The sequence below is a fragment of the Dermacentor variabilis genome, chromosome 3, assembly GCF_050947875.1.
Source record: "Dermacentor variabilis isolate Ectoservices chromosome 3, ASM5094787v1, whole genome shotgun sequence".
In the NCBI taxonomy this organism is placed as follows: domain Eukaryota; kingdom Metazoa; phylum Arthropoda; class Arachnida; order Ixodida; family Ixodidae; genus Dermacentor; species Dermacentor variabilis.
In genome coordinates, this window is record NC_134570.1 from 60,801,219 (window position 1) to 60,821,395 (window position 20,177).

The 20,177-nt window shown below is 48.8% G+C and overlaps 1 protein-coding gene across 4 annotated transcripts in view; it reads left to right on the forward strand.

Moving 5' to 3' along the window:
• Positions 1–790: 790 nt before the first annotated feature.
• Positions 791–20,177, forward strand: part of LOC142575731 (uncharacterized) — a 34,276-nt gene continuing 14,889 nt past the window's right edge. The window contains exons 1-2 of one of the 4 annotated variants that reach the window (XM_075685325.1): positions 791–1,398; positions 9,951–10,138. In XM_075685325.1, coding sequence (XP_075541440.1) covers positions 10,007–10,138 — 132 coding nt within the window. In that variant the 5' untranslated portion in view covers positions 791–1,398; positions 9,951–10,006. The remainder of the gene's footprint in view (positions 1,399–9,950; positions 10,139–20,177) is intronic. The other 3 variants (XM_075685324.1, XM_075685326.1, XR_012826707.1) reach the window with 3 other exon arrangements.

The window sequence follows — 20,177 nt, forward strand, 5'->3', positions numbered from 1 at the left end:
CATAACCGCTGTGACGCCGCGGCACCCTAACGCTTTTTACGCTAACCTAACGTAACCTAAGCCAACGTAAGCCTACCGTAAACATAACTAGCCTAACGTGGACGAGACGCAAAGTCAGTAATCTTCACGGCGTGACATCAGGCAGTTGCGTTCAACCTTGGTTGCTAAGGCGCTGTGCGTTAATTTCACTCAACGGGGACCACGCAGACATGCCCCTCAGAAGTCGAGGAAAGCAGGCCCGGTCTCTACTACGGCTCATTTTGCTCCCGCAGGGAAACCATTGTTTTTTTATTTTTTAGAAGGTAAAGTGCTGTAAGGCGCGACGAAGTTATAATCCGGCATGACTGACTCAGCACCTGTGCCGCACGCGCGAGGAAGTCTCTCCATCGTACCTTTAGACGCAGCGATCGCCAAAAATGGGGTGTCAGTGCGCGCTGGTTCACTTGTTTCACCACGCCGGCAGCCAGCGTCGGAGCGTTAACAAACTCGACCCGACGCCGCCATGCCGGCACGCCTAGGGACAAATGCAGGCTACACGTGCAAAGAAACTGTGTGTGTGAAGTGACTTTAAAGAGAATGGTAAAGATAAGTACAGTGCCGAAACTGTCTCTCACAGGAGGACACCTCAACAACACTTCATGGGGAAAAGGTTGTGGGGAGAAAAAGATGAAAAGAGAGGAAAGAAGGCGGGATGGGCCAACCCTCATGTTGTGCTCGGGTACAAAGAAACTTCTCCACCGTAGTGCCTAGGCAGAGTCACATATTCAAGGAGCAAAGGCCCCCAAACTTTCTCTCTCGCACCTGTTCTTACTTGCGCCTGCGCAGAAACGTCGAGCGCCGCGAGAAATGCCCCGCCCCGCTGTTACAGTGTACTGTATACACTGTACCGCTGTAGTAACGTGGACGAGACTGTACCGCTGTACAGTGTACATGTACAGTGTACAGTGTAATGCCGCCCGGACACTGCCCGAACTACAGTGTACTAGAACTGCAGCAGACGACAGGCACGAGTCCGTGCCCTGACGTCATGCGAGCGGCGCTCGCAGCGCCCCTGTAGTTCGTTCTCGTGGCTAATAAAGGCTGCAGGAAATGTACACTGGATACGACACGGCTGCCTGCTTGTGTGTTGTAAATCATGTATATGTCCCCTCGAAGAACTTTGCGGGGTTCGAAGATAAGATTTGTACACGATATTTGTACCTGCGGAAGCAGCCTCGCGACCACAGCATCTCGCCAAACCGGCGGACGAGAATGAGAAGACGAAAATTGTGAGGTCGCGTGCGGCTGGCAAAAGCCGTTGAACGCGCGTTCCAAATCAGCGGTCGCGTGGGCCTCGTTCGACGCATCGGTCAGCAAGCCTCGAATACATTCCCAAAGGCCAGTGACCAGGACAGACAGGTGAGGGATCGACGGAACAGTCGGTAGAGGAAAGGAGTTAGTGGTGACGCCTTTATATCCCATTCATATTATCACCGTGCGAGATCGGTGAGCTCGGTGAGTTGGTGGATACGACCGCGTCTGTAGTGCGGCAAGGACGATCACGCTCAGAAGACGTATCAGCATTCACAGGAAACATAGCGAGCAAGAAGAAGGAACTGGCGCGCGGTATTAGAAACAGTCCGCCTGCCAGATTACAAGTCAGCTTTTCAGGCCTAACTTGTGGCAATAGTTCTTGCTTTGCGAAAATTACCCTTTCGTGTTACAAAAGTTGTGATTGTTGCGGATTCTCGTGCTGTATGCAGCGCGCTTAACGCGTATTCGAATTCGATACCTTTGAACACGTTTTATTCATTAGCTCCGCTCAACTTAAGTTTAGTTCAGTTAATATAGGTATCAGGCCACCGAGACTTAATGAAATTCGTTCATCGTAATGAAACAGCCGATTCTTTAGCACGAGCTTCTTTAAAAGGTCCGGTAATGTCTGTGCTGCTGGCAACTGCGCATATGTCACTGCAGCCAGATATCACGCAGTTTTCTTTGACCGAAGACAACAAAAGCCACTGATTAGTAAAATCTGCAAATTTTGTGCTTCTAAACTATTCTTGGAATCGGAATTGGTGTCCTAACCCTATTGCAAAAACCAGCGTCGCTGGGACTCACTGGGACACCAGTGAGAACGCTGGATAAGAGCTGGGTCACACTGGAAGAGACGCTGGTTCCACTGCCATGTCACTGGGGCGCACTGGTTTGTGCTGTACAGACGCTGGTACTCGCTGCAATTCGCTGGTTCGCACTGGAAGCTGCGTTGGTTGTGTTTGTGCCGCGCTGGTTCCAGTACGCAAGGACGAGCGCTGCTGAATATTAAACGCTGTATACAATTTCATCGCTTGATACTAGTCTCTTGTCCTAACTAACGCTATATCTTGGGGTCATAAAACCCTATTTCGGCGTCACAGCTTGGAATAAAGATGTGTGAGCTGCCCTGTTTATTCATGGACATTCGACACTGAAAATCGCTTTCGTTTCTTTTTTTCATTTTCCCCTTTTGACTGCGCGGATATAGCTAAATTCTTGAACGAAACCACGCAAACGCAGAGGACTCAGCGTTTTTTAGTTGTTCGCATTTAACGTATGACTGGGAGTTGTCGCCGTTGTCGCAGTGTTGTGGAGTGGACATGAAATGCGGAAGTCTTTCAGACGCGCCCGAACGGACCCCGAGTTCGAAGCCTATCGCTGACTGATATTAGCACACCGATAACAAAGCTGAGGTAATTCGTGCGCTTCCACTTTCCCTATTGTACTAAAAAAAAAGTTCTGAAGCTCAAATACACATTTTAGCTTTCGCCAGCTACCCGCGCCGAGATTGGTCCCCACCGAAGCTTAGGCCTAGCGTAACCGCCGAGTCCGTCTTCACGCTATCGGCGCGTCTAGACTCATGAATCAAGAAGTCTAACAAGGATAAATCACTCTATATTTCAGCTTTCGCATTGTTCTTAAAAACATTTTTTCATGTCTACAGTGCCAGCACAAGAAGCGATGACCGCCAATGTGACGCGTCATAAACACAGGTATATCTGCTATCGCCGAAGGCTCCCAGCACTAGCCTGCGCTTTTCTGACGAAGATATATTACTAGACAGACGTGTTGACTGAAAGGCATCACTGAACTAAGAAAACGTTGCATATCCATCGCGTGAAGAACAAGAAACGGCTATCGAAATCGGCAGTAAAAGCCCATACAGCGTCCTGGGTCGGCGGTTCATTTAGGACTTTTTTCGAAGTTAAAATACCAATCGCAAGCGAAAATTGATGCTGTGGCACTTCCGAGCATGCTACTGAATACGGACAGCAAATTTTTCTTTGTAGTACAGGCGTGAGCTTTAGTTGCTGGGCGATAGCGCATCTACCATGTCTGTGCGAGACGTAGCTCGGCGAAACTAAAACAGCTTCTCGATTTTGAAATGGCAAACTATCCGTTTACGTTCGTCTGCTGGCGTGGCGTCACGCTGCCTCTGAACACCGGACACGTTCGGACGCAAGATGTCGAGCTCTGCAAGAGCGGTTTCAGCGGCCGCGTCTGGCCGTGGTAACAGGTCTTCTGTCGCCCCACCGGGCTATCGGTATGTACTACCGACTTTGCCATTAGGCGAAACTATGAAGGAGTGTTTGTTCTTACACTCTGACGTTGCTGGGAGACTATACCGCCTCGAAGATTTCCGTACCCGCTGCAAGAACTCGATGCACTGAAAGACGTGACCGGTATTTATTTGGCCCTTCCAAATGATGCATGTGTGGCTCATCAGGCTATGAACTCCAGAGGTGAAAGAAGTGCTGGTTAAAGCGGGTGGCCTGGAGGTAAAATGGCGCTTTTGCGCCGTCATTGACCCAGTGCAACGAGACATCACACTAAAATTGCACTGGGTTCCATTCCATGTTACCGGGGAAGCATTGAAGAAGGCTTTCGACCACTATGGCGAAGTGAAAGAAGTACGACAAGAGGATTGGAAGGTGAGGGGCTTCGAGCAAGCTGAGTCAACCACGCGTGTAGTGCGGATGTCGCTCCGAGAGAACTTAACACTGGACGCTCTGCCCCATTTGTTCAAGATCTTTGGTGGCTCAGTGCTGGTTGTCGTTCTCGGGAGAGCTCCAATTTGCCTTTGATGTCGAGGCAAAGGACACATTAGAAGAGACTGCAGAGTGCCAAGGTGTTCTGAGTGCCAAAAATTCGGCCATGAAGCACATGATTGCGTACGTACGTATGCAAGAGTTGCTGGCAGCACGCAACCTGACCATATTTTTCTTTCTCTATGACCTGACGACGAAGGTCTCGAATTGAAGGAAGATGAGGTAACGGAGAAACTGACAGCATCCTTGGAAACGCCGGTTGAACACCTGGCAAGTGTCGCCAAACAGGCGGCAACGCCATCCGCGTCGGCGCACGACGCCACAGCAGGAACAAAGCAGAGAGAAAGAAGAATGAACGAAGAAGAGCGGGGACCGCCTGCGCCCGAAGAAACGGACCACGGGTGTGACGCGTTTAACGTGGAGATGGACGCGGAGCCAAAGACGCCATATGAGACGCCGGATTAGACGGTCACTGAGGAGCCAGCCGTACCTTCCAAGCGACACCGAAGCGATGCTCCAGATGAGGACACACCGGTTCCGCGTCTCCTCGTGTTCATCTCAATGTTCAACGCCTGGAGCCACAGTGGATGGTGGTCCGGTCGACCAGGGCCAAGAAAGGGAAGTCCGCCCCAGCGCAACGGGCAGCGTCGCTCACTCGAGAAGGGCAGGCGACGCAGTGACCAACGCGACTGGCGTCGCGAGTGCCCGTTGAAGTTATCGTGCTGACAGGGACGCTCAGAACGCATTATTTGGACTCCGGGCCACCAGGGCCTTAGAGGTAACGAGGCTGCGGACGCGGCCGCCCGAGCGCTTTCCCTCCGGGCACCTCAACCAGACTCTTCCGGCTCAGAGATTAGACAACCGCTTCTGCGGTTCAGGGAAATTCTGGCAGACTATTGCGAACGTCATCGGCTTTTCCCGGTCCCTGCTGAGGGCCTCAGTAAGGCCAATGAACGAACCCTGCGGTGCCTGCAGACAAACACCCTGTTGTGTCCTGCAATAGCAAAACATTCTGACCCAAATGTTGATGGGCGATGCCCTCACTGTGGGGAAGTCTCCGATAACTTTCACATGGTGTGGGCATGTCATATGAATCCGTCCCTTCCGCCACTAGAGAGGCATGGGAGGCAGCCCTACTCAATTGCTCGGGGCTGCAGTTTCAAAGGGCTCTGGTCCAACGGGCGCGGGTAGCAGCTTCGTCCAGTGGGTTCCCAGACTAAGGACTCCACCTATGTAAAGGGTCATTTTTGGCCTGCAAACTCTCCCTTTATTAAATAAAAGTTTCTCATCATCATCATCATCGGTTTGTGAGGGTTGCTATTTGCTGGGGGCCTTACTGTTGTTTCACTCTTGCTTTTTGAAATGGCTATATCGTTAGCTTCATTGCGCGTGAGAACGCTCAACGTTAGAGGTCTCAGGACGAGACGGCGCCAGCGTCAGCTCCGACGCGTAATGTTGGAAGAAGATTTAGATATATTGGCGATTCAAGAGACTAAAATAGAGAGTGAGAGTCAGACTGGTGGTATGGTTGCACAGTTTAGTGACCAATATACTGTATGCGTTAGCCATGATGTGGCACAACGTCCGGTTGCTGTATGTTTATTAAGAAAGGTTTGGGAATAGTTGAGGAAACAGTTATCAGTTGTCAGAGTGGACGATTCGTGCTGGGCAATTTTGTATATTTTCAACATAAAATACCGAATATTATTTGTGTATGCACCAACGAAAGTGAATGACCGGCTAAGTTTCAAGAAATATCGCAGTGTCTGAAAACAGACAGATGTTTGATAGTGTTAGATTTCAATTGCGTTTTGAGCTCGGACGATCGTTCGAGTGATGGATACTGGGCTGATAAGAGCATTGTCTTTCTGAGGGGGGCCATTGGAAGAGCTCTGTTGGAGGACCTTGCACATTGCGCGAAAGGAGGCAATAATCGGCATTATACTCATTTTCAAGGCAATAGCCATGCAAGGTTAGAGAGAGCTTACCTTTCGCAAGATATCGCCACACTGTGTGGCGATTACAAGGTGCTGAACATAGCATTTAGCGACCATTGTTTAGTAGCCTTCACGATAGGGAAAAAGATCACCGCAAAACCTCGAATGAAATGGGAAACATGGAAATTGAACGCGAAACTCTTAAAGGACGACCAATTTCTAGAAAGTGTACGCACAGAAATGGCTAAAGCAAATAATGACTGTGAAAAAGGGTAGGGTGAGTGATGGGAGCGATTTAAAGAAGTCGTAAAAATGAACGCCATAGAGCGAGCAGTAGAAATACGTTTTGAAGAGCGCCAAGAGGAAAATAACCTTTAAAAAATGCTTCAGGAATTGGTGGGTGCTGAAAATGCAACGCCAGGCACCTTTATGGAAGAAATAAGGGGAAAAAAGAATAAAATTGAGGCTATCGACACGGAAAATACCGTGGCACACTTATTCGCACACGAATGGGAAAGATCTTGGCTGATGAAATACCAACAAAGCGTGCTTTGGGAACTGAGAAAAAGTATGCGAGGAGAAACGAAATAGTTGAGATTTAATACAAAGGGAAAATATCTAGACACACCGAAGAAATCAATTATGCGTTTACGGAATATTACAGGGAGTTCTTCAAGTGTAGAATAACGAGCGAGACTGGGTATGAACGCCATTTTCTAACCACTCTACCTAGGTTAGACACCATAGAAACAGAGATTATCAGAAGATATCACAGCAAAGGAGATCGAAATGGCCATTGAAGACCTTAACCCTGGAAAATCGCCAGGCTTAACAGCAGTGTTTTACAAAGTCTTTTGCTCGAAGATAGCCATCGTATTAGAACGTGTTTTTATGAAGGCGTCCACCGTCCTTTAGAAGGGCGTATACAGTCTTGATACCAAAAAGCGATGACGCGAATAAACTTAACAAACTAACAGGCTACAGGCCAATTACGCTGACAAACGTAGATTATAAAGTTTTAATGAAGATATTTGCGCGGAGACTACAAGGGGTTATTGGGGCTTTAGTAGGACCGCATCAGACTTGCGGGATAAGATGGAGGTCTATATTTACTTATATCCATGTGGCTCGCAGCATCCTTGAAACTTGTGATGCAGACTTCAGGAAAGTCGCTATGTTACAAAATGATCTAGAAAAGGCATTTGACAGAGTAGGTCACAATCTCCTGTTTACAATTTATGGTTATGTCGGTGTTGGATCACGGATAACAGAGGGAGTTAAAATGGCATACAATAAATGCAAAACTAACCGCATTGTCAACCATAAGCTAACTGAAAGGATTGAAGTGCGTTCCTCCGTTCGTCAGGGGTGGCCCCTGTCACCTCTTTTGTTCGCAATATATCTAGAGGCTGTAAAAAAATGATTGATAGTCCGGATGTGCGAGGATTCAGCCTAGAAGGGTGTGAGGTGCGTTTATTAGCTTACGCTGATGTTGTTTTCTGTGCTGATAAGGAGATTGTTCGAGCTACCATGACAATTATGCATGAGTTTTGTGACATGACGGGCAGCAATATAAACCTGAATAAGTGTGTCGGCTTGTGGCATGGCCGGTGGCAAACAACGCCGCGTGGTTTTGAAGGTATGCAGTGGAAGCTCACGCCTGGGATTTATCTTGGTGTACCGTTAGGCACACATCGACACATTAAAGATTTATGGAATGGCAAAGTGCAGGAATTAAAAGCTCAAAATGATAAATGGGCCGGACGTAACCTCTCTATATTCGCACGAGCGGCTATCTGCGGAATCTTCTTGGTGAGCAAGCCGTGGTATCTCATGCAAGTCCTGAGCTGTTCCCAATTCAACTTTAAGAAATTCCATAAAGCATTCGCCGTGTTTGTGTGGCAGTCTGAATATGAAAGAACAAGCAGGAACAACTTGTTTCGCAAGTTGGGTCAGGGGGGCTTGTCATTACCGAATTTATATTTAAAGCAACTGGTTTCTAGATTTTTGTTCTTACGAGACACAAATCCTTTCTTGCGAACAGTTATTCAAGTCCAATTGAGCAATGTCTTACCTAACTTTGTTGTCTCGATGAGTGAGGGTGGGTGTTACGCAACGAGTAAATTTTTACATGAGGTGGTCGTAGCATTTAGATTTTTAAACCACCACTTTTCCAGAATATTTGGCTACAGCGAGTAGTCAGCGGATAAGCTCGGATTTAATAGATATTATGTTCCCAGAGCCATTATATCGATTAATGTACCGCGAACGCCAAGGGAAAAATGTGCTAAAACGTGTGAAACGAATAATTGTGCCAGAGGGAGTAAAAATATTCTTTTTTAAACTACATACTAATACCTTGCCTGTAAAAACATGGCTAGAAGAAAGAGGGGACTATTTAGCATGGGGGGCTAACTGTTTGATTTGCAAGAAACCAACAACTATAGAACACGTTTTTTTTAGACTGTTGGAGTGCGGTCTTCTTTTGTGATATTATGAAAAGAACTATTTAAAAAGAATTGCCGTTAACAGCGCATGGCATTCGTTACCTAGCCACAGTGCAAGACAGTATACCTTATGATATGTTCTTTCTTCTCGGCCTTCACAGTAATCTGGAGAAACCGCATGGCTGTAAGGAATTGTGATATAAATGTGAGAACAGTAAACTCCTATTTTGCTGAAAATACCAGTAAACTACGGGAAGTGTTTCTTAAGTTAGCGTATGACGATGAACTGTTGTTATTGATGGATGCCCTTGCCAAAATGAAAGTTTTGTAATCTCAACCGCAAGCTCCAAGCGCAGTGGTTGGAAAGTGAGTATTGTCAGATGGTGGCAGCAGTGTGTATTGATGTATTTGTTGATTATCTAGAAATAAAGAAAATAAGGAAGTCTGCTGGCGTGGCGTAGCGGTAAAGTGCCGGGCTTGGGATCTGTAGGTCGGACGATCGAATCCTGCTCGACGCCGTTTTATTTTTATGCTTTCTTTAATTGCAGTAGAACGCTCTTTGTTGCTTTCTGTATTCAAAAAAATATGTACGGTGTCCAGACACCGCATATTTAACGCGCTAGAGCTGTTTTTCGCACGAGTAGCCAGTGCCTCCCAGTACGCCGCGCCTTCCCAGCGCCCCAGCATCCTGCGCGGCACTGGGCCCATTAATTCGGCGCACTGGGTGCCAGTGGCACTGGGTTTTGCAGTATACGGAACCAGCAGTTCGAAGCACCATTCACGAGGTTGCCCGTTGCCATATTCCACGACTTAATTTTTACTTGCACAGATGTCGTCTGGCGGTATCCGCTGTATGATTCCTCTGCAATGAGCTGCAATCCATCGATCACGTCTTATCGTGTCGGTGGTTTTCTACTCACCGAAAACGATGCTTAGAAATTCCGCTTGTAAATGTCGGACTGTCTTTATGCAGTACTGTTATACTCTCACTTGGAGCAACGCCTTTGGATACAGCCACTGGAACGTTTGCCGAGCCATTTATAATTTCCTCTGTGACACAAAAAGATTGCCTAATTAATATTTCGCTTTTATCAGTATTAGTCTGTTTTTACAATACATTGTAAATTTAGAAAGTACGAAGTAAAAAACAGATTCAAAGTTACAATATTATTAATATTATTATTCAAAATTTAATGTGCTCATTTTTACGTCTATCCTTTACTATCTACTATTACTATCTAAACAAGGCTGCCTACCTTAATATATTCTGGTTTACTTCATTCTCGGTTTGATTTTTATGTTTGATGAGTCATTTATTTTCCTTTTTATTACTTATGTATTTATTAACTATTTCTTTCATTTCTCAATCATATTACCAATCGTTTCATGGCCTATCCTCCACATTGGGTTTGGGCCATTATTCCAGGCTTCATCATCATCAGGATATCCTATCCTATACTATCCTATCCTGTCCTGTCTTGGTAATGTTCCTCCTTTTGCAGTTTGTCCCTCGAGTTTCCGACGCCGCGCGACACTAGTGAAGCTGGAGGAGGACGAAATGCATCGGCTCGATCAGCTCCACGGGCGTGTTTCGGGGCAGGGCTCGAGTGACGAAAAAGGCTCGCCGCAACTCCTGGCGCACAACTTCGGCCACAGAAGCGACTGCTGGCCCGGAAGAACGACAAACCAGGTTTGTTATATACTCTTCACGCAGTACTCTGTGATTCAGCCCTCCCAGAGAGCTTTCGCTAATGGTGACACGCTGAGCGGCAACGCTTATCGGTGGGCTATTAATTGGGCAGGAGGTCGAAGTGCCGGCATCGTTGCTGAAGTGCCCGCTCGATTATAGTGGCCTGCCTGTTGAACCCGCCTACCGTGGTTGGTGGGTTTCGTACCAGACTTGCGAACAATTGTTTATTAATTCATCATCGTTTCATCATCATCATCATCAGCCTGGCTACGCCCACTGCAGGTCGAAGGCCTCTCCCATACTTCTCCAACTACCCCTGTCGTGTGCTAATTGTGGCCATGTTGTCTCTGCAAACTTCTTAATCTCATCCGCCCACCTAACTTTCTGCCGCCCCCTGCTACGCTTCCCTTCCCTTGGAATCCAGTCCGTAACCCTTAAGAGGAAGCGTTAGCTCGGGTGCCGCTATCTAAATGCATGTAAAAGGAGAATTAGTTTATCTCAGCAACCACTGAAACAAATTTGATGAGGTTTGCTGCATTTAAAAGAAAAACTTAAGATCTAGTGACTGTTGGTTTCGAATTTTCGATTTAGGTCCTCAATGTTCTTTAAAATATTTGCAAAAAAGGAAAATTCTGAAAAAACGGAACTATGAAGTTTACAACTCTATAACTCAGCAACGAAAAATGATAATACAAGTCTGTGAGTTGCACGTGGTATACAGTACATCTAAAGCGGCCAAAACTTGTGTTACACATGAATCTCTAAAAACTTAATAACATGGAAATGCAGCTTTTGCAGAACCCTTGTAAACAACGTAACAAGTTAACGTAAGATATAAAATTGGAGGCTTATCAAGGTTAAGCCCAGTGGATGCGAAGCATCCACTGGGCTTAACCTTAGCGTATCCTTAGCGTTTGGAGGCATCTTGACCGCATACACGCCCGGCGCAAAGACGCTGGCGCGGTTGCGGGCACAGACTGACGCGACGGTGGGCGCGCGCCGCTTCATCCCTGGCGTGACGTCACATATCACGTGATGCAGCGAGGGTGGCGCCGCCGCCGCGTCGCGCGCGACGGCGCGAACCGAAGCGTGGAGGCCTCCACCGGGCGACGTCCGACGGCGCGATATGAGGCCCCATCTGCAGCCGGTGTGACGTCATCACGTGACTTCATGTCACGTGACCTACTTGAAGGTCAATGGTGGCCACCGCCGGGAGGCGACCGACGGCGCGATATGAGGCCCCATCTGCAGCCTGTGTGACGTCATCACGTGACGTCATGTCACGTGACCCCACTTCAGGGTCAGTGGTGGCCACCGCCGGGCGTCGCGCGAAGGCCCGAAACCTACGTTAATATGCTTCGCATAAAATGACATATCGAATTTGTCCGCTTTGAATGATCTATTGGATGCCGTTTACAGAACCGCAATATCTGCTCTTGATGCAGAGCTATGAATTTGTAAATTTCGTGCTTCTATTTTTTTCAAACTTTCGAATTTTTTGAAATTTGTTTAACAAAATTCACGACCTAAATCGAAATTTCGCTTCCAACAGTCACTAGAACATAACTTTCTCTCTCAAATGCAACAAATTTCATTAAAATTGGTCCAGGGGTTATCAACGAAAAACGTTTTTGCGTTTTACATGTATTTGAATAGGCCGCGTCGGAGTTGGGCCTGAGCTAAAGTTTTAAGAGGAAGCTGTAGCTCAGGCTTTCTTTACTTCTTCCGGCGTTACTTGTGGGATGTCAAATTCCTCTAGAATATTCCGTTTTCCATTATCGTCGTGGGTACCACTGGTACTGTGTAAATCCCTATAGAACTCCTCAGCCACTTGAACTGTCTCATCCATATTAGTAATGATATTGCCGGCTTTGTTAACGCATGCATATGATTATTGCATGCCTATTCCTAGGGCGCTATAACGTAAAACTGTTTCAAGCTTTTCTATTCGAATTCTGCAATCAGCCCACCGCGATTGGTCAAAAACTTTTTTGGACCACTCCCACTTCACCTGTCTGTCACGCGACGTCACGAAAACCGCGGTAGCTCCCCATCTTATATGACGTGTACGCACTGATTATGCATAATTTGACCGAACAGAACAAAAATAGTTATTTCTGATCAGACGCCTTTTTGTCATTAGCCCTACGCTATAGGTAAAAAATTTTCGGGCTGCACCCACTTCACCTGCCTCTTACGTGACTTCCCAAAACCGCAAAAAACTTCCCGCATTAAAGTGACGCGTACGCGTTAAAGATGCATTAATATGCCGAACAAAACTGGATTTCCTACTGAATAGCTGCAAGATGCCCCGTTCCGAAAGGAATAAAAGATGGCTTCCGCCAATTGCTCTGGCACTGGCTACTCACCCCTGCCGGAGAGCATGGGTGTTTATTTGCGTGTAATAAAACTTTTTGCGTGGCCGTGTAACGTTTTCGAGAACTTTCGTCATGTTTTACGACCTCGTTCTGCCAACTCTTCTTTGCTGAGGATACGTTTCAGCGCCATTCTTAAGCTTCCGTTGCATGCCACTGTGATTTTCGACGAGCCACCGCAAGCTAAGTAAGAGGAAGCGGACCATTCGCAGACGCCGGCACCACCCTCTTCATGCAGTTATCGATATTCAGTGCAGTGGCTCGGCCCCATCGAATCCCTCTCCACTTGAGCATGCGATAAGACAAGGCGCTCAGTGCAGGCAATGTTATTCGTTTTTCAAGCAAACAAAAGTGACCTCCTAGGAACGAGGGGAGCATTTGATTGATTTGATCAGACAACCCTGCAGGTGACCGCCCGATGCTTGCGTCGGCGGTTACGCAAATTTGACGTCAGGAGATTGGAATAAAAACATATTGCAATAGTTTTACGTGATACGGCCCCTAGTTTCTTCTTCAATGCTTTTAGGCTTTCTCCGGATTTCAGTGGGGTCGTAATGTGAAAACACGCGTGTACTTAGATTTAGGTGCACGTTCAAAAACTCTAGATGATCGAAATTTCCGGAGTCCTCCACTACGGCGTGCCTCATAATCAGGAAGTGGTTTTGGCACGTAAAAGCTAATAATTTAAAATTTTAAAGCTTTAATCAAGCATAAGATGCCAACAGATAATGAATCCAAGGAAACCGTGGAGGAAGTTATGCATAGTTTTTAAGTGAAGTGCAGAAACGATAAAGGGATAAAGTTGACAAAAAAATTCGGCAGACACGCTTAGGACTGCTTACATGTGGGAATGCGAAAGCATTGTATTCACTTCGGGGATTTTTTTTTCGGCATGTTCCTTGTCCGCGCAACTTCTCGCCCACGTTTCGACTGCGCATCGGTAAGGGCAAATGAAAACACGCCAAGCTTCTCAACGCGCTCGCTCGCAAGCGAGGAGTTCATAACTCGATACACCGCTCAGCGGCGTTCAACTGGAGAATACAGCTTTTTAACGCGACAGCGTTAAGGAGCTCGTGTTGCAGAAAAGCCGGTGTCGTCGGCGTCGGCAGCGTTGGCCGCGAGCGAAAAATCCAGGAAGGCAATTCATAAATAAGAACTTGCAATGTTGGTTAGGTGGGAATCGAACCAGGGTGTCCGGTGTTGGAACGGAGACGCTACGACTCAAGCTCAGCCATGGGTTGGATGGTTGAAAGCAGGACAAAAGTGCCCTTAGTGAATGCGCTGTTGCCTTAGAAACGTGCCGTATAAAGTTATACTGCGGTCTATATCGGTAATTGTGAGCATGTAAATAACAGAAGTCGCAGTTAAACGAGTAGCGATGTACGTTTCCGCTACATTTCTTCTGTACTTGGCGCACACGCAGAGCCATCTTGCGGCAAACACAGAAGACTCCCTCCTCGCAATGTACGGTGCTGCCCCGACAGGTGGCACGCCATTTGCCCGCTTCTCCCCTTCGTGTCGTTTGAGCGCATTGGAGACGCGCACGGGGACCGGTGCGAGGATGCCCCAATAACCTTGCGTTTACTAAGTTTTCTTGCTGTCTCCCCTTCCAACTTCCAGCGTGCGTCACTCGAACCCTCGTCTATAGGCGACGCGGCTCCTCTTTCCGCTCACAGCGCGATTCCTAGGTGCAGCGTCCGATGTGGGACGGCTCTGATGTGATCGCTGCGCCGTATCGCGTCTGGTGGGACAGCGTCCCCTGCGATGTGTGCCGTGCTGCTGGCGAGGAGTCATGCGTCTGCGTGGTGCTCCTGGAACAAATAATTAGAAAAAGGTTGTGCTGTGGACTTAGAAGTGGTGTATCTGAAAACTATGTATCTGTGTGACTCAAGAGCATGCCGAGCGAATTAGTGCGCTGTGCGAACGGGGTGCGATGTCGCTATCGCGTTCCACTCTTGAAGGCGAAGCTTAAGTGTCCTCCAATTTCTTTAATTTTATGCACTCACTTTATGCACTCATGTGCACTCGTGGACAATCCCGCCTTCACCTCATCAGCCGATGGTTGTGCACGAAGAAGGTCAGCGCCCTCAGGTGACACCTAAGGCAGCCAACTCCTTGAGTACCTGATCCATTTGCATAGTCGCACACGCCATGTTATTAGAATGCGATGCAGAGAGCGAACAATCACGCGCGATAGGCGACATAACCGGAAGTGCTTTTGGGACCGCGGAACCGAATGCATTCGATATCTTAAAAGCGAGTCTCTTGCAAAGCGTGGAACTTTCACGTTGTGCTCAAGGACAGCGTTTGCATCGCCAAGCTGCAGCTGACAAAGACGACGCTGGGATGAGGCATTGGAAACGCCTCCGTAGCTCACGCTGCCATGACCTCATCGGCGGAGTCATTTGAATGGCCCGAAGGGCAATACGGAGCTTCGTGGCAGTATCCGCCAGTTCTTCTGGAATACGTCGTCTGAGTGCACGTCCTTCAACTGAGCAATGCAGACGCCACTGCATGTTGAGCGCGTCCCGACCGTGACTCTGGGTCAGGTACAGACAGAGGGGCGCCCAAGACCCTTGACGAAAAAGAGCGCGAGCGCGCGTCATGTAGAACGCGGATGTTCGAGGCGCCAAGGCATCACTGATGAGGAACGAGGGAAGCAAACTTCAAGCATAATTGGTCTGTGATCGGAAATATAAACTGGAGATGAACGCAAAGTTACCACATCAGATTGTGGGATGCATACTTACCTAAATTGCTCGGCACCTAGGCACGGTCCAACGTATACTTGACGACACGCCGCGTCGCCAAGTCTATACAAACGAAGATCCATGCAAAAGCCGATATGTATCCAGCAACGAAAAGTGCTGGGCGAGACGACGCACCACGTGATGACCGTGTCGTACCTAAACACTTCTAAGCACTTTCTCTAGAATGGCCTTTCTCCAAGGACATCAGCCGCACAAGATGGCCTACATACGGTTCAAATGCTGGGGCAGAGCATTACGATCAGTACCCAGGATATTGTTTGGATCGCACCGCTGGTACGATCGGATGGGAACTCGGCGCTGACGCCCGTGGTTGTACCTGGGTCGCAAGCCCCAAGGGTAGCGTTGGCCTGGCGGCCTGGGGTACAACTGGCAGCATCCGAAGGTCCCGGCAAAGCATGAGTCGACTGGTAACAACAAAACAACTTGTTTATTTTAACATTGCAAAGAGTTGGCGGTCAGGTTGACCGAAGTAGAGAGACGGGAGAGCACTTTACTCAACAGAAGAAATCGGAGCCCTCCTTTTTGGCGTCCGGGGGCAGCTGTTTTTATACTCTCGCAGTTGAGGGCAAGAAGGAACCCCTCAAAGACGAGCACGTGAATGTACAATGGGCTAATGGTGACGCACACTGTCGTAGCGCTGCCGTAGCACCATGTCGAGCACGATCTCGTAGCACCCTGTTGTAGCGCTGCCGTAGCACCATGTCGAGCACGATCTCGTAGCACCCTGTTGTAGCGCTGCCGGTCGGGCACAATGACTGTAATGAGAGGATGATCCCTGCTTTCGCATCGCCTGGTTCTGGCACAATGACTGGAATGCGAGGGTGATCCTTTGTGGTCGCATCGCCGCAGTCGCGCCTGGAAACACCTGCCGATGAGCGTTGCGGCGACGACGATCGGGCCAAAATGTCTGCCGCCCCGCCGCAGTCGCGCCGGCAAAACCACGTGTCGCAGGCGAAACGCAACAGACCGCCCCGCCGGGGGAAGGAGATCCCGATGGACAGGGGACTGCATCCGCTGTCCGGAGGGATGTCGCTCGATGATGCTCATAACCGAAGTCGGGCGTCCCTCGACGTTTCTTGAGCGCAGCGCACAGAGAAGGCCTCGTTCTCTCGTTCAGGTTCGCACGGGACACTGCAAAGTGACTTCGGGAGAGTTCACATTTTTGTTCTCGTTCCCGGCAAGCGTTAGAACTACGCTGAAACTCAACCGCTCAGTCAGCAAGCACGGCACAACCCTCACTAAGCCCTGCCAGGCTCTTTCCCCTTTTTATACCACTGCCTAGTTCCTTACAGTAGTCTAGCATCACTCAGAACGCGTCCACAAATTGGAAAATTGCACTAGAAAGCATATCATCACTTTGAAACACTAAACAAAAGCAATATGTTAAAAAAAATCCTGCCTCAGGAAGAAAAACATCAGTAACCAACAATTTTGAGGCTGATTCCTACGTTAGGGGCTTCGACTTAAGCCATCGGCGTTACCGTTGAGACTCCCCTTTTTGTAACGCACCTCAAAGGAATATTGTTGTAAAGCGAGGCTCCAGCGCAGGAGGCGGCCATTTTTGGGAGAGATGGTCTGCAGCCATTGGAGAGGGCAGTGATCCGTCTCAATGATAAACCTCGAGCCGGCTAGATAGCATGACAATTTCTGAACGGCCCACACGAGACACGCACACTCTTTCTCGGTGGCGCTATACGCCTGCTCACGACTGGTCAGCTTACGACTAGCATACAGGACGGGGTGTTCTACTTCTCCATTTTCCCGTTGGCACAGTACAACGCCCATGCCTCGCTCACTAGCATCGCACTGAACAATGAACCCTTTTGTATAGTCTGGCGATCGTAGCACAGGCTGGCTTGTTAGGGCACTCTTTAGGGCGCTAAAAGCTCTTTCCTTTGTCTCGTCCCAGACGACTGTTTGAGGCTCTGTCTTTCTTAGAGCATCCGTCAGGGGAGCCGCGATATCAGAGTACCTAGGGATGTACCTCTGATAGTAGCCGGCGACACCCAAGAACGACCGAATATGGGTCTTTGTGCGCGGTTGCGGAAAGTCTCGCACAGCGGCCACTTTTATTTCAGAGGGGCGGCGACGACCCTGACCAATCACGTGACCGAGGTAGACAACCTCGGCCTGTGCTAACTGGCACTTAGGAGCCTTGACTGTCAAGCCCCCTTCGCGCAGGCGGGTTAGCACTGCCCGCAAATGTGCCATATGCTCAGACCAGGATGCGGAGAATATCGCTACGTCGTCTAGATACGGTAAAGCGAATTCTTGCTGTCCCCGCAACACTTTATCCATGAGACTTGAAAAACAGTATGGCGCGTTCTTCAAACCAAAACTCAACACTTTAGGACGGAATGTTCCCATTGGTGAAATGAACGCCGCATACCTACTAGCCTCTTCTGTAAGTGGAACCTGCCAATAACCCCTGACAAGATCTAGGGTGGAAATAAACTGAGCGCTACTAACTTTCTCAAGGCGCTCCTCGATGTTAGGGATCGGATAAATTTGATCCTTAGTGATGGAATTAAGCCTGCGGTAGTCGACGCAAGGACGAGGTTCCTTGCCCGGTACCTCAACTAAAATCAAAGGGGAGGTATAATCACTCTCACCTGCCTCAATAACACCGAGCTGTAACATTTTCTTTACCTCAGCCTCCATAATATCGCTCTGGCGGGGTGACACCCGATACGCCTTGGATCGTACTGGCTCTGGGGAGGTAAGTTCTATATCATGAGTAAGTACAGAAGTCCTACCAGGCCTCTCAGAGAACAGACCTTGAAACTCTTGTAATAGCTGGTGTAGTTCGGTTTTCTGCTCAGGCGACAGCGGTGCTTTACTGATAAGGTCACTAATGACTTGACCGGTGTCTTCCCTGTTCGTCACTGAGCCTAGTCCCGGAAGCTCGACCGGAAGCTCTTCAGGAACGTTTACCATCATGCACACCACTGCTTCCCTTTGTCTATAAGGTTTGAGCAGATTACAGTGGTAAACTTGCTGTGCTTTCCGCTTTCCTGGCAGACTTACCACGTAGTTAACGTCCGACAGTTTCTGAACAATTCGTGCTGGGCCCTCCCACTGCACGTCTAGTTTGTTGTTTAGCGATGTGCGCAATATCATGACCTCATCGCCCACCTCAAAACGACGGGCCCTGGCTGTCCGATCATAATAAACCTTGGCCCTCTGCTGGGCCTTTGTCATTGCTTCACCTGACAACTCCTGTGCCCTTCTTAAGCGTTCGAGGAGCTTAAGCACGTACTCCACCACGACTGGGTCGTCGCCCCTACCTTCCCATGATTCTCGAAGCATGCGAAGCGGAGATCGAAGCGAGCGACCGTACACCAGTTCAGCTGGCGAAAACCCCGTAGCCGCATGCGGCGCGGTCCTTAAAGCAAACATCACCCCAGGCAGACACAGCTCCCAGTCAGTTTGATGTTCAAAACACAAGGCTCTCAACACGCGCTTCATGACGGAGTGGAGCTTCTCAACGGAATTCGACTGTGGGTGGTACACTGAGCTGTGTAGCAGCTTTACCCCACACCTTTCGAGAAAAGTTGTCGTCAAAGCGCTAGTAAACACTGTGCCCTGATCTGATTGAATTTCTGCAGGAAAACCAACTCGCGCAAATATGGACAGTAGTGCATTAACTATCTCAACTGAGCTGAGTTCTTTAAGCGGCACTGCTTCAGGGAACTTTGTCGCTGGGCAGATCACAGTCAAAATGTGTCTGTACCCCGTGGCTGTTACCGGCAGAGGTCCCACAGTATCAATAACGAGCCGTCTAAAAGGCTCCGTAATGATAGGTACCAATTTCAACGGCGCCCTCGATTTGTCCCCTGGTTTGCCCACCCGCTGACAAGTGTCACATGTCCTCACGAAATGGTCTGCGTCCCGAAAACACCCTGGCCAATAGTACTCTTGCAAGAGACGGTCCTTAGTTTTCTTAACTCCTAGGTGTCCGGACCACGAACCCCCGTGTGACAAGCGCAACAGATCCTGACGATAGCATTGAGGCACGACCAGCTGATCGAACTCCACTCCCCTGCGGTCTAGATACTTCCGGTACAGGACTCCACCTCTTTCCACAAAACGCGCAGTTTTCCTGGCGATACCTTCTTTGACATTGCAGCGCACGTTTTCCAGGCTGCCATCCTTTTTTTGCTCGGCTATCAAAGCCGACCGGCTGACTTTTAGCAACCTATCAAGTCCGTCTGACGTAGGCGCGATGAGCAAATCAGTAGATAGCTCTTCTAACTTTCCCGCGTCGGGCGTTTCCTCTCCAGTATCCGGCGCCTTTAACGTTACAGACTCAAGTTTATTCAGTTCGGGCGTGCTCGGAATATCAGCTTGCTGCGCCTCTGACCCTTTTTCGTTGTTTGATAACGTCGGCCCCGCAACTACCGCCTTTGCAGCGAGCTCCCGAACCTTCGATCTGGTTAAGGCCTGAACACTAGCTTCACCAAACAAAAGCCCCTTCTCGCGCAGGAGGTGATCGGACCTGTTTGAAAATAGGTACGGGTACTGGGGTGGCAGCATAGATGACACTGCCGCCTCCGTCTCAAGCGCTCCGAAAGGTCCTTCAATAAGCACCTTTGCTACCGGCAGACACACGCTATGAGCTTCCACGGCTTGCTTGATCCATGCGCACTCGCCGGTGAACATATGGGGTTCTACGTAAGACGGGTGAACTACATCCATCGTAGCTGCGGAATCGCGAAGCACTCGGCACTCTTTCCCGTTCACGAGGAGGTCTCGCATGTAAGGCTCGAGAAGCTTCATGTTCTCGTCAGTGCTGCCTATTGAAAAAAACACAACTTTTGGTGTTGTTTCCGGACACTGCGCCGAAAAGTGACCCGGCTTCTGGCACGTATAACAAACGCGCGCTTGCCTCAT